At 45.5% G+C, this 19,061-nt stretch overlaps 2 protein-coding genes across 4 annotated transcripts in view; one reads left to right on the top strand and one right to left on the bottom strand.

The window, feature by feature from the left end:
- Window positions 1-1,562: 1,562 nt before the first annotated feature.
- On the top strand, window positions 1,563-11,771 carry rfc4 (replication factor C (activator 1) 4). Of its 3 annotated transcripts, none has more exons than XM_079266852.1 (11): window positions 1,563-1,686; window positions 2,317-2,440; window positions 3,084-3,162; window positions 4,029-4,108; window positions 4,224-4,343; window positions 4,502-4,645; window positions 4,729-4,849; window positions 5,928-6,053; window positions 6,144-6,224; window positions 6,324-6,437; window positions 11,399-11,771. In XM_079266852.1, exons 2-11 carry the CDS (start codon window positions 2,325-2,327, stop codon window positions 11,492-11,494), a joined length of 1,077 nt encoding a protein of 358 aa, XP_079122978.1. In that variant the 5' UTR covers window positions 1,563-1,686; window positions 2,317-2,324; the 3' UTR covers window positions 11,495-11,771. The 3 variants fall into 3 exon arrangements, with proteins under 3 accessions (XP_079122978.1, XP_079122979.1, XP_079122980.1); XM_079266853.1 differs by having other exon boundaries at window positions 1,564-1,686; window positions 2,257-2,440; XM_079266854.1 differs by having other exon boundaries at window positions 1,566-1,686; window positions 2,202-2,440.
- Window positions 11,772-12,498: 727 nt separating this feature from the next.
- The window catches only part of LOC306776114 (desmoglein-2.1-like), a 17,621-nt gene continuing 11,058 nt past the window's right edge, over window positions 12,499-19,061 (bottom strand). Inside the window, exons 8-14 of the mRNA XM_079266708.1 lie at window positions 17,945-18,393; window positions 17,698-17,840; window positions 17,157-17,378; window positions 16,415-16,657; window positions 15,336-15,457; window positions 14,855-15,160; window positions 12,499-14,585 (exon numbers count right to left, since the gene is read on the bottom strand). Of these exons, the coding sequence (XP_079122834.1) occupies window positions 13,350-14,585; window positions 14,855-15,160; window positions 15,336-15,457; window positions 16,415-16,657; window positions 17,157-17,378; window positions 17,698-17,840; window positions 17,945-18,393 (2,721 nt within the window). The 3' untranslated portion in view covers window positions 12,499-13,349. The remainder of the gene's footprint in view (window positions 14,586-14,854; window positions 15,161-15,335; window positions 15,458-16,414; window positions 16,658-17,156; window positions 17,379-17,697; window positions 17,841-17,944; window positions 18,394-19,061) is intronic.

Below are 19,061 nucleotides of genomic sequence, written 5' to 3'. Positions count from 1 at the left end.
AACATATGAGTCAGTGAATAAAAGAGACTATTTCTTTCTCCGCCAGCAAACTGGGCAGTTATTGCGGAAAAAAGCCCGAAAATATTGAAAAGGGGGCCAGTTTGTAGGTAGATTTGTAAAAGAAGAGCCACTCAGTCATTAAGTTATCGACAACAAAACATCAACCACGCAGAGTCCTTTTCATGATGCTGCAATATCCAGAAGGAAGAAGCCTCAAACGCAATGCTCCTCACAGCAAAATAAAGGGAAAATGACTCCAAAAAACGTTTGAGACATGCCAATCCCAGAAAAATGACAGGCTGCTCCTCTGGAAGTGTGCAAACCTTGATTCAACTCCACTTACAGGGACACTCCCCAGGTTCCGGGTTGGAAAGCACTGCTGATGCTGCTGCTGCTGCGGCTGCCTTGATGATGCTCTGTTTGCTCTCGTGGAGAAGCTGAGTCACAAAGATGGAAAACGAATCAGACTGTACCTGCCTGCAGGGCGGAGGAGGGAGAGACGCAGAGGCCGGGGGAGGGTGGATGGATTGGGTGGGGGTTAATAGGTTATTGGGGGAAATCCTGGTGACGAAGTATATGGATTGGAGCAGGTGGAACATTGAATCCATGAACTGAAGTATTAGTTTCATTCTATTTATGGTAGGGGAAATCACACATACTATTGTTTTTGTTTTTTTAAAGAACATTGTTTGAAGGTTGAAAGGACAGCATCCTTTCGAAGTGTTTCACCATCATGAGCCCTCTCACCAGAGCTCAAACAAAACAAATCAATAGCCTCCACCCATCATTCTTCATTCATGCTTTGGCTGCCTGGGTTCATTCTCTGCTACCATCTGCTCTGCTGATCCCGCCCACATTTTGATGAGAGCCAACAATGCCAGGCAGAAACATTAGGCATCTCTCCATGAGCCCATGTCCACTGGGATTGTGGGGATTTCCTGGGAGACAACCATTAGCCAGAGACATCTGCACTCAGCCTCAACCTGCCACTCAGCCAGCCAATTACAGGCCCTGCTGAAGGCTTTCACACAACACAAGCAGAACATAAAGCTGGGTGATGGGTGCTGTATCCAGGATGGTGATTCAGCCAGTTAAAGCAGGATTGTGCTCAAATGGGGAACATTGTTGACAAAGTACCTTTGCTTTTTTGTAAATTCAGATTTAGATAGATAGATAGATAGATAGATAGATAGATAGATAGATAGATAGATAGATAGATAGATAGATAGATAGATAGATAGATAGATAGATAGATAGATAGATAGATAGATAGATAGATAGATAGATAGATAGATACTCTATTAATCCCACAAGGGGACATTATTATTATTATAAATTTATTTCATAAATAGTTGTGAATATAATAACAGGAGATGGGGGGGAGATGAAATAGATTATAGGGAGAGGAGATCAGAGTAGGGAACAAGAGAGGAGAGAGGAAAAAAGAGAAGAAAGGAATGGGAGGAGACGTGAGGGTGGAAAGGGAGGACCAACTCCAGCATCCGCGGCATCTGATTGGTTGCCACGAAATGTCGTCAGCGGAAGTTACTTTCTCTGTCAGAGCGGGAAGAGCGCCGCTTCTTACACATGTCAACAAGCGGACTGTTCGTGAAGCTGAGACAGTCATCAGAAGCAGTATCCCTGTTAGGCCTTGCTACATATAAACTCTGCCTGTTGAGATATACAGTAAGTGCTTTGTGTCTATCTGCGGAACCAACAGCGAACTATTGACTAACAGTAAACAGGCCAGCTATCGGCTAGCTAAGTCATATAGCTAGCATTACCATTATGTGTAATGCTAGCTATAATGTATTCCATTGCAAATAAGATAGTTCTGTTAATAATTGTCATTTTAATGCTAAGCGACAACGTTAGAACATGTTACTATTCCATTCGTTCTCTATGTGGAGAGGCATTACACACTGTGATTGTATTCACAGCTGACTGAGATTACTTTGAGCTCCGTTAGCGTTAACTCTGCTGTTCGCTACCAACCACCGGTGTTATCTGAATAACGAGCTGCGTCATCCATAGTAAAATGAAACGTGTTGACTGTCACTCTTCCAATCAAACATGTCAAACTGACGTTAAAGTTGAGATCGTATTGTAGGAAGCTAATAACTGATGGAATTATTTGGTGACATAGGTTGTAAATGTTATGTGGTATTCTGACTGTATACTCAGCCGCCTATGTTGGTTAGTGTAATCACTTTGACAGATGAGCTGATCATCAGCATTGTGCACTACTTGGAACAGGAGCCGGGCGAGTGTGGCCAGCAGAGGTATCTGTGCTGACCCCGTGTGATTCTGCTGCAGGAGGAGTCATGCAGGCCTTTCTGAAAGGAGCAGCTGCTCAGTCTACCAGACCTCAGAAAGACAAGGCAGCAGCAGGGCCCAGTACAGAGAAGAAAGCCAAGCCGATTCCATGGGTAGAAAAATAGTAAGTGTGAACCACAACAGGGTCAAAAAAGCACTCGGCACTGAAGAATCAGATGCCAGCAGAGTAAGGAGCAGCTTCGTTCCTCAGGCGGTGAGACTCCTCACCTTGCTGGCTAGCTAGTGTTAGCCCCATGGCAGTTCGAGACTGACTGAATGCTGCACACTACTGAGTCGCCCCCATTTTGTCTTTGCCTTCATAACAACAGATGGCACCTTGCCAAAAAGCAGTGTGCACAGTATTTTTTCCAGCCTGTAAAACTGTTCACGTCAGTCTGTGTTGTTGTTAACGTCACAGTCTGTGGAGTGAAATGATGTTTTAGCATCATAGTTAGTGGTGTTGTTCTGCTCTGTTATATTTAGTAGTTTGAAATAGAAACACGAACAAATAGCAACACATGTCATATAATGTAGTCCAGTACAACACCACCCCTCACTATGACCTCCGTTTTAAACAGAAAATGTAATTTACACATGTTCAACAATGTGACCAACAACTGAACATTAAAGATACAAGTAATAGCAGGGCTGTTGTATACAGGTGTACCTAATACAGCAACCACTGAGTGTATATAATGCGGGCTGAGGATGAATCCCCAGCACATGACGTGCTCGATAAACAACAGGCTGTGTTTCTATGAATCCAGCAGGCCAAAGTGTGTTGCTGAGGTGGCCTTCCAGGAGGAGGTGGTAGCAGTTCTGAAGAAGTCTCTGGAAGGAGCAGATGTAAGTATCAGACTAACTTTTAAAAGTGGTTGCCAGGCTGGCAACGAGGCATCGGCTTTTGGTTGCCAGAACTGAAAAAACATTATCATGCTTACTGCTCCCATTGTATGAATCATTTCTGTCATATGCATTGAATGTGTTGTAACTCTGTTATGCTGTTCATTCTGTTCACATGACATCTATCACGCTTCTGTCCATGCTGATAGAGGATCCTCCTCTGTTGCTCTCCCTGAGGTCTCTCCCTCTTTTCTCCCTGTAAAGGGTTTATTTGGGGAGTTCTTCCTGTTCTGATGTGAGGGTCAAAGGTCAGAGGATGTCACATGTGTACAGACTGTAAAGCCCTCTGAGGCAACTTTGTGATTTTGGGCGATAGAAATCAATTGAATTGACTTCAACAGCAGTGTTTAAATGTCACGAATGCAACACAAATATTGAAAATGTATTTATTTTGTGGAGCATGTTTGCTGTCCCAGGCTCAGTGATAGAGCAGCGTGGTCTTTCAATCAGAGGATCGGGAGTTTGATCCCGGCTCCACTAGTCCATGTCCATGTATCCTTGGGCAAGACACTTAACCCCGAGTTTGTCCTGCAGGCTGTTCCTGTGGTGTATGAATGTTCGAGTCCTGATGGGCAGGGGGCACCTTGCATGGTAGCTCCTCCCATCAGTGCATCAATGGTAACATGTAGTGTTAAAACACTTTGTCATAACAAGCACATACTAACTCAAACTACAGAGAAAAGAAATGCATTTATTGATGAAAAGAAGAGAAACCAGTGCTCACGTAAACTATCTAAATCCTGCAGTCTTTCTGTAGTTCTACAAAGCCATGAAGACATCGTCTCACTCGTGTTTTGTTTCAATCGCAGCTTCCCAACCTGCTCTTCTACGGCCCTCCTGGAACAGGAAAGACCTCCACCATCCTGGCTGCTGCCAGAGAACTTTACGGGTGAGCGAGCAGGCCTTCCAGCTCTTGGCATCACCAGAAGGCTTTAGTGTTAGTTTGATCATTCGCCTGCTTTCTCGTGTATGAATTCTGTCATCCTCTGCTGTCTCTCCTCCAGTCCACACTTGTACAGACAGAGAGTGCTGGAGCTCAACGCCTCTGACGAGCGAGGCATCCAGGTTGTCAGGCAGAAGGTGAAGAACTTTGCTCAGCTCACCGTGGCCGGGACTCGCCCAGAGTGAGTCAGTGTTGATAGCTCAAATGCAGGGCAGTGTTCCTGAGAGTTGCTCTGTATCAACCATCTGAATGTACCTTCATCGTTTCACATGCATGTCTCTCACTAAATGTCTCACTACTGCTGAAACCTCCCGTCACTGTGTTTTGCCGCATTCGCAGTGGGAAGCCATGTCCTCCTTTTAAGATCATCATCCTGGACGAGGCGGACTCCATGACGGCACCGGCTCAGGCTGCTCTCAGGCGAACCATGGAGAAGGAGTCCCGCACCACACGCTTCTGCCTCATCTGCAACTACATCAGCAGGTGGGCTGACCCATCGTGAACACGCAAACAAACTCTCTGTGTGTGACCGGTCCTCACCGCTGCACTGTGTCTGTGTTCTCCAGGATTATTGAGCCGCTGACCTCCAGATGTTCCAAGTTTCGCTTCAAACCTCTGGCCAATCAGATCCAAGAAGAGCGCCTGCTGGAGATCTGTAAGAAGGAGAACCTCAAGTACACCAAAGAGGTAAACGATTCATTGAGCCCCATTTACAAAAACCCTCATCTCAAAAGTGAATTAAATTCTCGCTGACCAACTGGCCAGTATGAACAGGAAGAATAATTACAGCTAGAAAAACACTCATGGGCCGACTATATATTTAAAGACTGAAAAAATGTGAACCTATCCGAAGGCACTCTGGTTTCAGGTCAAATGAGTATTTTTCCCTCTGCTCATGACTTCAGGTCTGGCTCACCTGTGAACTTCTTTCACACATCAGAGAAACTGCACCACAGGAATGCAATGCTGTTTGTTCTTGTGTAGTAAATGGGCTACAACTGCATTTCGTTAAGCACCCGTGTTGCACAATGGCAATAACTGATCCTTGAATCATTGAAAGTACAAGAATAAGATTGGTGACTGCCACAAATTCACTAAAAAGATTACTTCACCGCCAAAATGACCATTTGTGCGTCAGTTACTCACTCTGTTTCCTTGAATTCTTGGGCAGTACTTAGTTTTCTGAGTGTCTGAGTGTCATTTCGAGAGGCGAAGTCACGCCACTGTCCCCCGTAGGACCTCGTTTTGGGAGAAATATGTATATGCTCACCTGAGAGTAAAGCAACAGTTTAGGGAACACGGGGTGAGTAGCTGATATACACAGGGACATTTTGTTGACTGGTAAAGAGAATGAGTCTCAATATCTTCCAACGCCACCGTACACTGGCAGCATGTCCCCTTAAGAGACGGCAGCAGGACTAACTTAGATAATTAAGATGGAAAGCAATACAAATATTCTGTCCCTCCTGTTCATCTGCCTAGTTCTGTTGGTTTGAACTGTTCGTCAGCTAAACAATGTTTGGGAATTGTTTTTCTATGCAGCATGTATTTCAGCTTCGTTTCTCAACCTTTGGACACATGTCTCATGGAACATCCACCTCTTCTGTTCACCAATGCTGCGGTCTACACCGGCCGCTTAACAGCACACTTCATGCCTGTAACTGCAGCCTGAGGGTTCTCTTTGGGCTCCAGTCTGGCAGAGAACAGCGACTGCCTTCTCTGTTCAGCTGGTGAAGTCCATGTTCAACTGTCTCTCCTCATCCAGAGCATAGCAGCCTTGGTGAGGGTGTCTGACGGAGACCTGCGGAAAGCCATAACCTTCCTCCAGAGTGCTGCGCGCCTCAACGTGGACAAGGAGATCACGGAGCGAGCGGTCGTTGACATAGCCGGGGTGAGGCGTCCTTCGTCCTGTCAGACAGACTGGTTTCTATTTTTATTTAGCAGTCGTGTCACCTTGTTGTCATGTTCTCTTTCACTGCAGGTCGTCCCTCCCAAGATGATTGACAACCTGCTCCAGATCTGCTTCACAGGCACATTCGAGAAACTAGAGGTTGCCGTCAGGGTAGGTGTTCTGACAAATGTGTGACACGGTTTTATGTTCTTCTCACTCGTTCAGGACAAAGACTTTAAAATATTGAAATGTTGAACGTCTCCCCGTCAGAACATGGTGGACGAAGGCTATGCAGCCACACAGATCCTGAGTCAGCTCCACGAGTCTATCATAGAGCAGGAGCTGAGCGACAAGCAGAAGTCAGCCGTCACCGAGAAGATGGCGGTAAGTGATGTGACGCAGCGCTGCTTGTGGCGCAGCTGCTCTTTGACTCTGTTTCCTTTCTACGCTGATGTTGTAACTGATGTAAAGGAGGGCAGGGAAACCATTGCATGACTTCACTTAGCAAGTAGGAGCATGGTACTGACTTTAATATTGAGTATCTAATCCAATCTGATACTTATATTTACCTAAAGGTTGATTAGATACATAACGGACTCATAATAATCGTTTTCTTGGTTCAAATACCACCTGATCAAAAGCATTGAGTTGATGAGCTTAAAGTATAGGTATAACAGTGTGTAACATGGTATCATGCTTTTCTAGTCTTTTCACACTACATGTCATTCCCCCATTCGTACTCTGATGGCAGGGGCTACCATGCAAGGTGCCACCTGCCCATACTAGCATTCATGCCAGGTGAAGCCCATGTGGAAGAGTCTTAAAACCTGCATTGTCTCTGCTGACCACTCGGGGGCGGCTCCTCTGGTTACAGAAAGAAGTCTTGTAGAAAGATTGTATGGAAGTCTATGAGAAAATGACACTAATTCTCCCTTGATTTAGTATTACCTCACTGATAAATCATGATGTTCATTGAGTAAATGATGGTCCATTTAGAGTCAAACAGACCATAGAGCAGAGTATGCTTTAGGGCGGGGCTACTGTGATTGACAGGTCTCTGCCAGAGACGTACAGGTGCATCGCAATGAATTAGAATCGAAAAGTTAATTTATTGCAGTAATTCAATTCAAAAAGTGAAACTCATATTATATAGATTCATTACACACAGGGTGATATATTTCAAGCGTTTATTTCTTTTCATTTTGATGATTATGGTTTACAGCTAATGAAAACCCAAAATTCAGTATCTCAGAGAATCAGAATATTGTGAATAAGTTGAATATTGTAGACTCATGCTGTCGCACTCTAATCAGCTAATGAACTCAAAACACCTGCAAAGGTTTCCTGAGCCTTTAAATGGTCTCAGTGTGGTTCAGTAGTGTGGTAGAAAAAGGTGCACAAGCAACAGGGATAACCACAGCCTTGTGAGGATTGTGAAGCAAAGCCCATTCAAGAATTTGGGGAGATTCACAAGGAGTGGACTGCGGCTGGAGTCAGTGCTTCAAGAGCCGCCACACACAGACGTTTCCAGGACTCGTGCTACAACTGTCGCATGCCTTGTGTCAAGCCACTCCTGAACCAGAGACAAGGTCAGAAGCGTCTTACCTGGGCTAAGTTACCTGGGCTAAGTTACCTGGGCTAAGTTACCTGGGCTAAGGAGAAAAAGGACTGTTGCTCAGTGGTCCAAAGTCCTCTTTTCAGCTGAAAGTAAATTTTGCATTTCATTTGGAAATCAAGGTCCCAGAGTGGAGGCAGAGTGGAGAGTTGCTTGAGATCCAGTGTGAAGTGTTCGGGTTTAAACAGAAGGATGCGAGGCTTCGGCAGGCTGCAGGGAGATTTCGGCTTCAAGCTTCCTACTGCACACGCGCATCAGAAAAACGGAACTGGATCCGGTTTCAAAATTAAACAACATTTAATGTACTACACAAAGTTCACTTACAAACAGAATTAACTATCAATAGTAATGTTCTGGAGAACAGAGACCACACGCACGCATCTCACTCACAGGTCTGAATTCAGGTACTGAAACACGAGAGCGGATGTGGTCTGAGGAATTCTCTCCAGAACAGTCTCTTATATGCCCCGACAGTTGGAAATGTCCGAAACAGTCATAAAACATCTGAATGACCCTCCGTAGCGATTAGTGATTGGCTCCATTTGACTTCTGTCCCCTCCCTGGATCGATCCTTTAGCGAAACATCTTCTCTCCTCGCAAAACATCTGTCTTGACTCCGCCTCTGGTCAGTTGTCCTCCCCACTGACCACATCCTCCATTTGGTGCATGTCCCACCAGTTTCCCTGTCTGACCCTCAAACTATTCTTACAGTGTTTTAATACCTTTAGTGACTATACTTTTATGATTTAATACATTCAATTAGTTAATATACTGTAACACATAATATCTTCTATCAGGAAGAATATTGTAAACATATTGTGACACTTCTACTCATCAATAGCGGGGTTATTTAATCTTACTTATGTGTTTAATACTGAAATTCTCCACAGAAGTTTCCACAGTCAGTGATGATTTGGGGAGCCATGTCATCTGCTGGTGTTGGTCCACTGTGTTTTATCAAGTCCAAAGTCAGTGCAGCCTTCTACCAGGAACTTTTAGAGCACTTCATGCTTCCCTCTAAACCCCAGAGGGAGTCTATGGACCTAAACCCCAGAGAGAGTCTATGGACCTAAACCCCAGAGAGAGTCTATGGACCTAAACCCCAGAGAGAGTCTATGGACCTAAACCCCAGAGAGAGTCTATGGACCTAAACCCCAGAGAGAGTCTATGGACCTAAACCCCAGAGAGAGTCTATGGACCTAAACCCCAGAGAGAGTCTATGGACCTAAACCCCAGAGAGAGTCTATGGATCTAAACCCCAGAGAGAGTCTATGGATCTAAACCCCAGAGAGAGTCTATGGATCTAAACCCCAGAGAGAGTCTATGGATCTAAACCCCAGAGAGAGTCTATGGATCTAAACCCCAGAGAGAGTCTATGGATCTAAACCCCAGAGAGAGTCTATGGACCTAAACCCCAGAGAGAGTATATGGACCTAAACCCCAGAGAGAGTCTATGGACCTAAACCCCAGAGAGAGTCTATGGATCTAAACCCCAGAGAGAGTCTATGGATCTAAACCCCAGAGAGAGTCTATGGACCTAAACCCCAGAGAGAGTCTATGGACCTAAACCCCAGAGAGAGTCTATGGACCTAAACCCCAGAGAGAGTCTATGGACCTAAACCCCAGAGAGAGTCTATGGACCTAAACCCCAGAGAGATTCTATGGACCTAAACCCCAGAGAGAGTCTATGGACCTAAACCCCAGAGAGAGTCTATGGACCTAAACCCCAGAGAGAGTCTATGGACCTAAACCCCAGAGAGAGTCTATGGACCTAAACCCCAGAGAGAGTCTATGGACCTAAACCCCAGAGAGAGTCTATGGACCTAAACCCCAGAGAGATTCTATGGACCTAAACCCCAGAGAGAGTCTATGGACCTAAACCCCAGAGAGAGTCTATGGACCTAAACCCCAGAGAGAGTCTATGGACCTAAACCCCAGAGAGATTCTATGGACCTAAACCCCAGAGAGAGTCTATGGACCTAAACCCCAGAGAGAGTCTATGGACCTAAACCCCAGAGAGAGTCTATGGACCTAAACCCCAGAGAGAGTCTATGGACCTAAACCCCAGAGAGAGTCTATGGACCTAAACCCCAGAGAGAGTCTATGGACCTAAACCCCAGAGAGAGTCTATGGACCTAAACCCCAGAGAGAGTCTATGGACCTAAACCCCAGAGAGAGTCTATGGACCTAAACCCCAGAGAGAGTCTATGGACCTAAACCCCAGAGAGAGTCTATGGACCTAAACCCCAGAGAGAGTCTATGGACCTAAACCCCAGAGAGAGTCTATGGACCTAAACCCCAGAGAGAGTCTATGGACCTAAACCCCAGAGAGAGTCTATGGACCTAAACCCCAGAGAGAGTCTATGGACCTAAACCCCAGAGAGAGTCTATGGACCTAAACCCCAGAGAGAGTCTATGGACCTAAACCCCAGAGAGATTCTATGGACCTAAACCCCAGAGAGAGTCTATGGACCTAAACCCCAGAGAGAGTCTATGGACCTAAACCCCAGAGAGAGTCTATGGACCTAAACCCCAGAGAGAGTCTATGGACCTAAACCCCAGAGAGAGTCTATGGACCTAAACCCCAGAGAGAGTCTATGGACCTAAACCCCAGAGAGAGTCTATGGGGTATTGTCAAGAGGAAGTTGAGAGACATCAGACCCAACAATGCAGATGAGCTGAAGGCCGCTATCAAAGCAACCTGGGCTTCCATAACACCTCAGCAAGGCCACAGGCTGATGGCCTCCATGCCACGCCGCATTGATGCAGTAATTCATGCAAAAGGAGCCCAGACCAAGTGTTGAGTGCATACTGTATACTGTACATGGACATACTTTTCAGTAGGCCAACATTTCCGTATTAAAAATCCTTTTTTTGATTGGTTGTAACACACGTCGTTTACCACCGTGGGGTTTGTTAGCACAATGACACCAGCAGACTCAGATACAGTTTGTCAATGTCTTTATTCTTCCACATTTCAGTCTGTCCACGGCCGTGCGCTCTCCTGCAGCGCCTCCGAGTGCACGCACCGCGGATGCTCTGGATTGTCCGTAGTCTTTTCCGCAGCTCTCCCGGCCTGTGTCTCCGGCTCTCCTACCGTCCCTCGCTCCTCCGTCACTCTTTGTGTTTTATAGCAGCGAGACGCAATCAACGCTAATTAAGCCTCTCCCCGGCACCGTTCCCTGGACCACTCCCCCACTCTGTCCCCTCTGCAGCTGAGCCCAACCACCACATGGGTTTTCATTAGCTGTAAGCCATAATCATCCACATTAAAAGAAACAAACGCTTGCAATATATCTCCGTGTGTAATGAATATATGAGTTTCACTTTTTGAAATTACTGCAATAAATGAGCTTTTCAATGATATTCTAATTCATTGAGATGCACCTGTATACGACGTCTCTATGTAACTCCTCCGCATTCCAAATATTGTCACTTCCGTTCATTGGTTGCCAAAAAGCCAAGATTGTGAAGGCTGTATTCCAAGATGGCGACGGCTAAATCGCCAAACTCGAGGCTTCGAAACATCCGTCCACAAACCAATGAGTGTCATGATAACTACGTCCACTTCTTATATACAGTCTATGGTTCATACACCGGAATGCATACAAATCATATCTTTGTTGTTTTTACTCCGTTATGTCATGTATAGCTGATTCAGATGGACTCTCCATCTACTCTCTCTCTGCATACATCCTCAGTTTGTGCTTGTGTTCGCTCTCTGGTTCAGGTGGTGGGTAAGTGTCTGACAGACGGTGCAGACGAGTACCTGCAGATGTTGAGTCTGTGTTCACTCATCATGCAGCAGGCCTCCCAGAACAACTAGACTCCCCGGGAAGAGGAGCGCCATCAGCTTCCAGCAGGACCGGGACCTCAGACCGTCACTCGGTTTGGTCACAGCTGTGGTTTGAGACGAACACCAGAAGACACCAGTGATGGTGGTGTTTTACTGTCAGAGACCACAGCTGTTTCTCTCTGGATTTAATCTTTCAAACCCTCTGTTGAAATGACCCATCAGATGTCTCTTTCATGTAACTACTTACCAACAGATCTTTGTACACTTTTGCATTTTGTTAAGTAATAAATAGTTTTGTATATTTTCATTGTTTTCTTGAAGTCATTGCTTCTTGTGTCATCACGGTTCATCAAGACTTTATTTGGAAGTCTCAAACCTCTCATGGCCTCAGCAACTATGAAAATAAATGAGTCTCAATGTGACAATGTTTCATGATCTACAATTAACATTTACAAATGTTTATGACGAGTATGTGTATTTATAATGTTCAAAATCCACTGTCCATTCCATAACGCTTATACCAACCTTATTCAACAAACGGAGGATACCAGGCATCCCTTTACCAGACTTGTGCCTCGTCCTCGTCACGCTTTCTGTCAGTACCCCTAACACTGCTACTGCACCTATTACTCTGCCAATAGCACCGTGTTTTTTAGGCCCCTTAGCAGTACCTTTCTGTCACTGAGATATGCATATTTTGAGCAGTGCCTGAAGATAAGGAACTCATTTCTACCTGGGAAACGTCTTTTTTTTCTCTTTTTTTTAAAGGATGAATATGAAGGACAAGATGGTTTCATTTAGGTTTTATTAAAAACTTCATCAAAACTACAGCATATGTTCAGTTTGACCTTTTGTGGAGTTATTCTTATTTTGTGTGGTACATTATGTTAAGCTGTCATTTTTAACCAGATTCTCTTTCAACCTAAATTCTACTCCAGAAACATGAAACACTTGAGTATAAAGGCAGAAGAAAAGACAGCATATCTTCATTTTGAGCTTCTCTCAATGAGGTATGCTAATTTTAAACCAGTAGGTTCTTATAACTACTTATTTTTATTGGTGAAAAAACAACATAACAGCATATGATACAAGAGATAATTGAGCAAGAGACATTACACGAAACCTGAGGATGTACTAATTGTATACAGAACCTGATTCTGTGTCACTGCAGAGAGAGGCGCAGGAACACAAGGCAGAAGTGAAAAAAAAGTGAATCCGCAATACGTGCATCCACACACATCCAAAACAAGTGTCTTCCAGAAATGGTTTGTGAGTTATGGAAGAGCTTATGTACAGGGGGGCAGGGCCTACCCACACCGATGAAAGAGTAGCTCTTCTGAGATCATTGACGCCTCCCACAGCCGTATCGGACAAACCATTCTTGAGTTTGGCCATGGAACGTGGATCTGCAGAAGATACGTGCCTTTTTGCTACAGACCAATCTCACTGACACCTTTTGTTTGCCGATTGGCATGAACACAAACGCACCTTCATGCCCACACTCTTGACCTCCATGACAGATTTCAGCCTCCAAGGACCAAATCTGGTGGGGAAATTGTTGCGGACCAACAGAGTGAGCTATGGAGCTGCCGGTAAAGAAGAATAACAAAGTAAGAGAATGTAATGCTTTTTTTTTTTTATTTGACGGGTGGGAGTGGGGGTGTCTGAAGATAGCTGTGCTGCAGTGTGTCTGCTCATTTGGGATTGACAAACCTTTTCTGAGAATTGTGCTGTCAAATTTAAGGGGTATATGGGGAACCTGCCCTCGCTCCATTAGCTGTCTTGCATCAGTTGTGTCCCACAAGCATCCCATCACCACCACCACCAAGCCAATGGAACACTCATCAGCATTGAAAGGTCCACACTTGTCCTGACAGTCTCTCATTCAGTGTCTTTCTCTGGTCTTCTTCACCACCACCTTGCGGTAGGTGGGGGATGAATTCACTGTGGTGGTAGAGGAGCTCACCGCGGTGCTCTGAGACCCAGCGGATGTGCTGCCCTTGCTGGAGAGGAATCTTTGAGAGCCAGAGACGCCACTCTTCTGGTACAGACCTCCTGCCTCCTGGACCAGAGGCCCTCCACTTCTTGTTGACCCTCCGACCACCAGGACCCTCTGGGATCCCGAAAGCCCTCCTGGCTGCAGAGTACCCCCCTGCACGAAGCTCATTGACCCTGCAGAGACGCCACTCATCTGGGACAGACCTCCTGCCTCCTGGACTAGAGGCCCTCCGCTGCTTGTTGACCCTCCGACCACCAGGACCCTCTGGGATCCCGAAAGCCCTCCTGGCTGCAGAGTACCCCCCTGGACGTAGCTCATTGACCCTGCAGGGACTTTTCCCTCCACCATGATCATGGTCTGGGAGCCAGAGAGGTTCCCAGTGTGGATCAGGTTGGCACCGCCCCCCTGGATTCCACTCCTGTCCACCAGCACCATGTGGGAGCCCTGGGCTTGTCCTCTGGACATCACAGTCTGCCCCTGAACAACCATGCCTTGGGCAGGTCCAGTCTGGGTGCCGTTAACCAGTACCATGCCCTGCAGGTTGGTGGCTGGTGCTTCCGCCAGCAGGACGGTGTTCTGAACCTGTGGCTGGACTACGAAGTGTGTCGGCTGCATCATAGGGCTGGTGGTGTAGTAGATGGGCTGCTGCTGCTGCTGCGGCTGCAGCAGGATCATCTGGCCTTGATTTACCATCCCTTTGTTCACCATAGTCCCCCCATTCCTCACTGTGGTCATCCCTTCTTTCACTGTGGCCGTGCTTTCCTTGATCACCTGAGAACGCTCAGATGAATCACTGACCACAGTCTGGGTGACGGTGGGCTGCTTTGGTGGAAGGGCCTGCTGTTGGGTGGACATCAAACTTGATACTGAGGTCTGAGTGTTGATGGAAGCACTGGGCGGAACAGTGAACACTTGTTTGACTCCGGTTGGGATCTTCTTGCCTCCGCACACTTCAGCCAGGGTCTTGAACTTGGTCCCGAGGTCATCGAGGAAGTGCAGGTCGTTGTCAGACTCCAGGAGACTGCAGCAACCCACTGAGCCAGCAGAGGAGCCCTGACCCTCGTAGTCATAGACCAGAAGACCGTCCTTCACTCCAAGGTTCTCGTTTCCACTGGCCACCTTCTGTTGAAACAGAAATAGGAAATCATCACCTTTTTTGTTGATTGAGCCGCCCTTTTTTTGTGAAACTGTGAATGTAGCATCACTCAAAATCAAATACCGTCTTAGGAATAGGTTCTAAAAGGTACAGGCCAAACTTAGCTTTTGCTTTAACGGACAGGGCGAGTGGTCACAGTGTGACCTTTTTTTGTTATGGCAAAGACATTTGCAGTTATTTGTTACTACCATGGACTCCAGAAAGTAAGAGTAGATATATGGAAATGATTGCTCACCTGAGAGTAGTAGTGTCCCAGGAAGTGGTCTGGCAGAGCTATGCCGTCATACATTCCTCCACCTACTCTGGACTCTCTGCCTCCACTCTCAGAGAACTGGTTCATCTCCGATGTTCGTTCTGTGTAGCCACTTCTTCCGTAGACATCATATTGGTTGGCCCCACTCATCACATTCTGGGTGCCCCAACCTATCACTGAGCTACCAATGGCCGTATCCATGCCCGTATCCATGCCCGTACCCATGCCCGTACCCATTTGGCCAATATTTCTATCTATTTGTGTTGGCATGTTCAGGAGTGGCACCGCCTATGAAAGACCAATGATTAAAATGTTAGAACAGGGTCAGCAGTTATTTTGCTGACTTGAATCAAAAATCACTTTATGCAGCTTTCAAGGAGACATCGTCTCAATAGCAAGCAACCAGTATGTATGCCAATATTCCTGTCCTCAACAGTGAAGGTGGTGTAAAAGGTAAACCTACCGTGTTCTCCCCCTGGCCCTCAGTGTGGTAGTTAATGAGGTGTGATTTGGCGTCGAAAGGTATCTCAGCGAAGCTCCCTGACCCACCCCCACAGTTGCAGAAGAGCAGCAACAGAAGGCCGACTGTGAAAACAACAACAAGGTTTTAGAGTGATGTAAGGACTCCTAAAGAGCAGCAGGGACTGCAGTGCTCTGGGCTCCTCCAAAACAGAAAGTACAGTTTCAGTTAACCTGACACAATATGGTGTTTTCTCTCATGACAGGAGACCAGTGAGTTCTTTACCAACACCGGGTGTTTCTATAACCATTCTGGTGTTCGTCTCATGTTGTAATTCAACTTTTTTCTTAACTTGTCTGGCATCGTGAGTGTGTTGTCATATTTGACAACTGCCACCTGCTGGACAGACCCACAATCACATCTAGAAGTAAAGAGCTCTCACTTAAACGGAAGGTAGAGCTTCTTTAGTTTCTGAGGGATTCAAATCAAATCCTTCGCATTTGATTGGAACGCTAAAAAGTGGGCTGGCTTAGAATGTAGCGTGATATGGAGCTACAGAGGATTGTGGCTCCACACACCTCCCATTAGCTAAAAGTTGCAGATTGATTGATTGATGGATGTCATGACATTGTTGGTTGAAATTGGTTGCTACCAGTTTATGTAAGAACGCGTCATATTGTTTTTTACAGGAAGACATTTATATTTATATTGTATTGCTAAATAGGTGCACAATATGACGGGGAATGTGATCTGAAAGGGTCATCTCCACTCTAAAGACCTAGTAAAATGAAAAATATATTTTCACAGTTTTAATCCTGTGTGCTTGTGTTAATTGATCATTTGCAAAATGTATGTAAAAAACAATATGTATCTGAGTATTTTAACATTAAAACCCCTGTTTTTTTTCTTACGTAGAACGGTTTAAAATGTTTGATGACTCATTCTCTACTCAAGGGCCTTTACAAAAACGTGTCATACGTATATGTGGACACTCCAACACATATCTTTGGCCTGAACTTTGGCCAAACGACGGTGTTTGATCACACAACCCTTCACCAGAATGAGCATCACATCACACTTACGTAGTAGCAGCAGCAGGCCCAGGAAAAGCAGTCCGATGCCTGCGGGTCCAAACTCCGCTACCCTGCTGGGCTGACCGTCGGCGCCTCGTTTTCCACACACCACCCCGTCCTCACAGGTACAAACTTGGACCGTCGCCTTCTGTGGCTCTGGACAGGCCTTTCCCTGCTGGTCCTTCACCATAAATTGCACCTCATAGGAGCCAGGCCATATGGGCCCATGGGCCCTCAGGATAGCTGCAGTTTCTGCCAGAAAAAGGACAAACATGAAAAGTGTAGTAAGTCAATGTGCTTTACTCCAAGGTTTACAGTATGCTGGATTAGAGACTCAAGTCTCAACTGTATTTTAAAAACAAGTTTCTAGATATTTTGGTAGACCACTGGTCTAAGATGCATACCAGGCACCTTAGTCGCTAAATTATAAATAATACTGTACATATTACACATACATATCTGTACATATATTTCAAAATGAACCTCCCCCTGTACAGTTGTCAGGAATGTGGATATTAGTTGCAGAGACCAAAACCTTTTTTTGTACCAGGCTAAACATGTATTTTAACATGGGGGTCTATGGCGATTGACCCGCTTTGGAGCCAGACTTACAGTAAGTGGCCATTTGAGGAAGTGCAGTTTTTGATCCTTCCATGTTGGCTTCATTTCACAGAGACATTTCTAACTTCATATCTATTTGTATGTTTGTATATCTCTTTACATTAATTTAAATAGATGGCGGTCTCCTCACCATTTAAATGCTCCACCTGCCATTTGCCCCGAGTTTCCTCTGGGATGATGGCAAAGTCAAACGGAGCCCCATTCGGGGAAAAATCCTCATCTCTAGCGGTCACAATGACTGCATCAGCCGGGGTACAGATGGTCTTGATGTTGCTGGTCAGGGTGGGGCAGTTGTCATTAAAATCCTCCACCTGGATGGCGACTGTGCCAGTGGCTGTTTTAGCAGGCATGTCTGTGTTGGTAAAAAAAAAAGAAAAATAGAAACAGATCACTCAGCATTTCCTTTGTTTCTAATTCCATTCTTCAGACAATGTCTGATCTTTCTTCCATGCAGCTGGGGAAACTCTTGAATGAAAATGTCAAAACTGCACAAATTTCATCATGTCATTGTCATGAACTTTGTCACTCCTCAGAGCAAACTTAGCTCCACTGTTGGCAAGGCTGTAAGATTAGCAAAACGCTTGAGGTCTCATCCTTAACGAGCTACTTTTCATTAAGAAAACCAGTATTACAGCTGGAGCAGAAACATGGTGGTGTAGAGTGTAGCCTACCGTCTGTGATGCAGAGCACTTTAGCTATGTATGTCCCATTGACCAGGTATGGAGATTCTCTGTCAGGCATCTTGTTCAGTGTGATCTCAGCTGTCTTTGGGTTGATGGTTAGCCAGTTGTCAGGGTCCGAGCCCTTGGCATACCTACATCAGAAAAAGTCTGTCAGATATTATCATGGAGTGTCGACAGATAAGCGGACGTTGTAGCGTTAACTGCAGTGTGTGTATGTGTTTGTGTGTGCACTGACCTGACATTCTCTGCCGTTTTCCCAGTGTCTCCATCTATTGCCGTGTAGGTGGCAATAACATCATTCATGTTGAAGGAGCTGCCTCCCTCTGAGATGGGAATGGCTTTCACTTTGGGATCGAAACTAGGCCCTTCGGGCTGGTTCTTTACTTTGATTTTGACTGGATAGGTTTTAATATTGGTCCCACTTTGCCATGATGATCCTCCAGATCCGCCGGCACCAGTTGCTCCCCCAGATCCACCTGCTCCGGTTGATCCACCTGCTCCGGTTGCTCCACCTCCTCCCCCAGATCCACCTGCTCCGGTTGCTCCACCTCCTCCCCCAGATCCACCTGCTCCCCATCCGAAATCTACATTAGCTCCATTTGACCCAGATCCATCATAAAATGAAGCCGCATTCCTAACAGATATTCCTAGGTCAAGGTCCTTCACATCCTCATAATCCACAGCCTGTGAGAAAGCAAGCACAGAGTTATTATTGACAGCTTTGCTGTTTGTGCTTATTTGTCAATACAAGCTCAGATAATTGAGTTAGATAAGGACTGAATTGCAGACATGTTTTACATCTATCCATAATGTGAAGATCATGTGCCATGGATGAGCTGGGTCTTCACATCAAACAAAATCCGTTGTTTATTTTTTAATTCGCTTATGAAATGCATTTCCGCAAAACAGTTGCAGCAGTAGTGTCTTTGTATTAAAGAGATATTTTTGTATCGTGTTTTTGTGCCAACATTGTATGTAAATCAGTAAATACTGATCAATGTGCTAATAGGTTTATATGAAAGTCCAAAAGCTACTTGTTTGTGTGTCTCTCCATATGTGTTGGTCTTAAAACCAGCAACCTCCGCTTCTGGTGGGTGAAGCCAATGCAGAGATGTTGCATTCTCTCTACTGACCACCAGAGGGCGACTCCTCTGGTTGATGTATTACCTCAGTAAACATTGTAAACATGAGTTTATGTCTCAATCTCTAGTTTCAAGTCTTCTTCAATACAGCATGATGTTCATTTAGTAACTTATGGTCCATTAGAGTCACACAGACCATAAAGCAGGGGATGCTTTAGGGCCCACAAAAGACGGTGATACTAACACATACGATTCTTGTAAATGAAAGCG

This window comes from Melanostigma gelatinosum, assembly GCF_949748355.1.
Source record: "Melanostigma gelatinosum genome assembly, chromosome: 4".
Classification (NCBI taxonomy): Eukaryota; Metazoa; Chordata; class Actinopteri; order Perciformes; family Zoarcidae; genus Melanostigma; species Melanostigma gelatinosum.
This window is presented reverse-complemented; position numbering and strand designations above follow the sequence as displayed.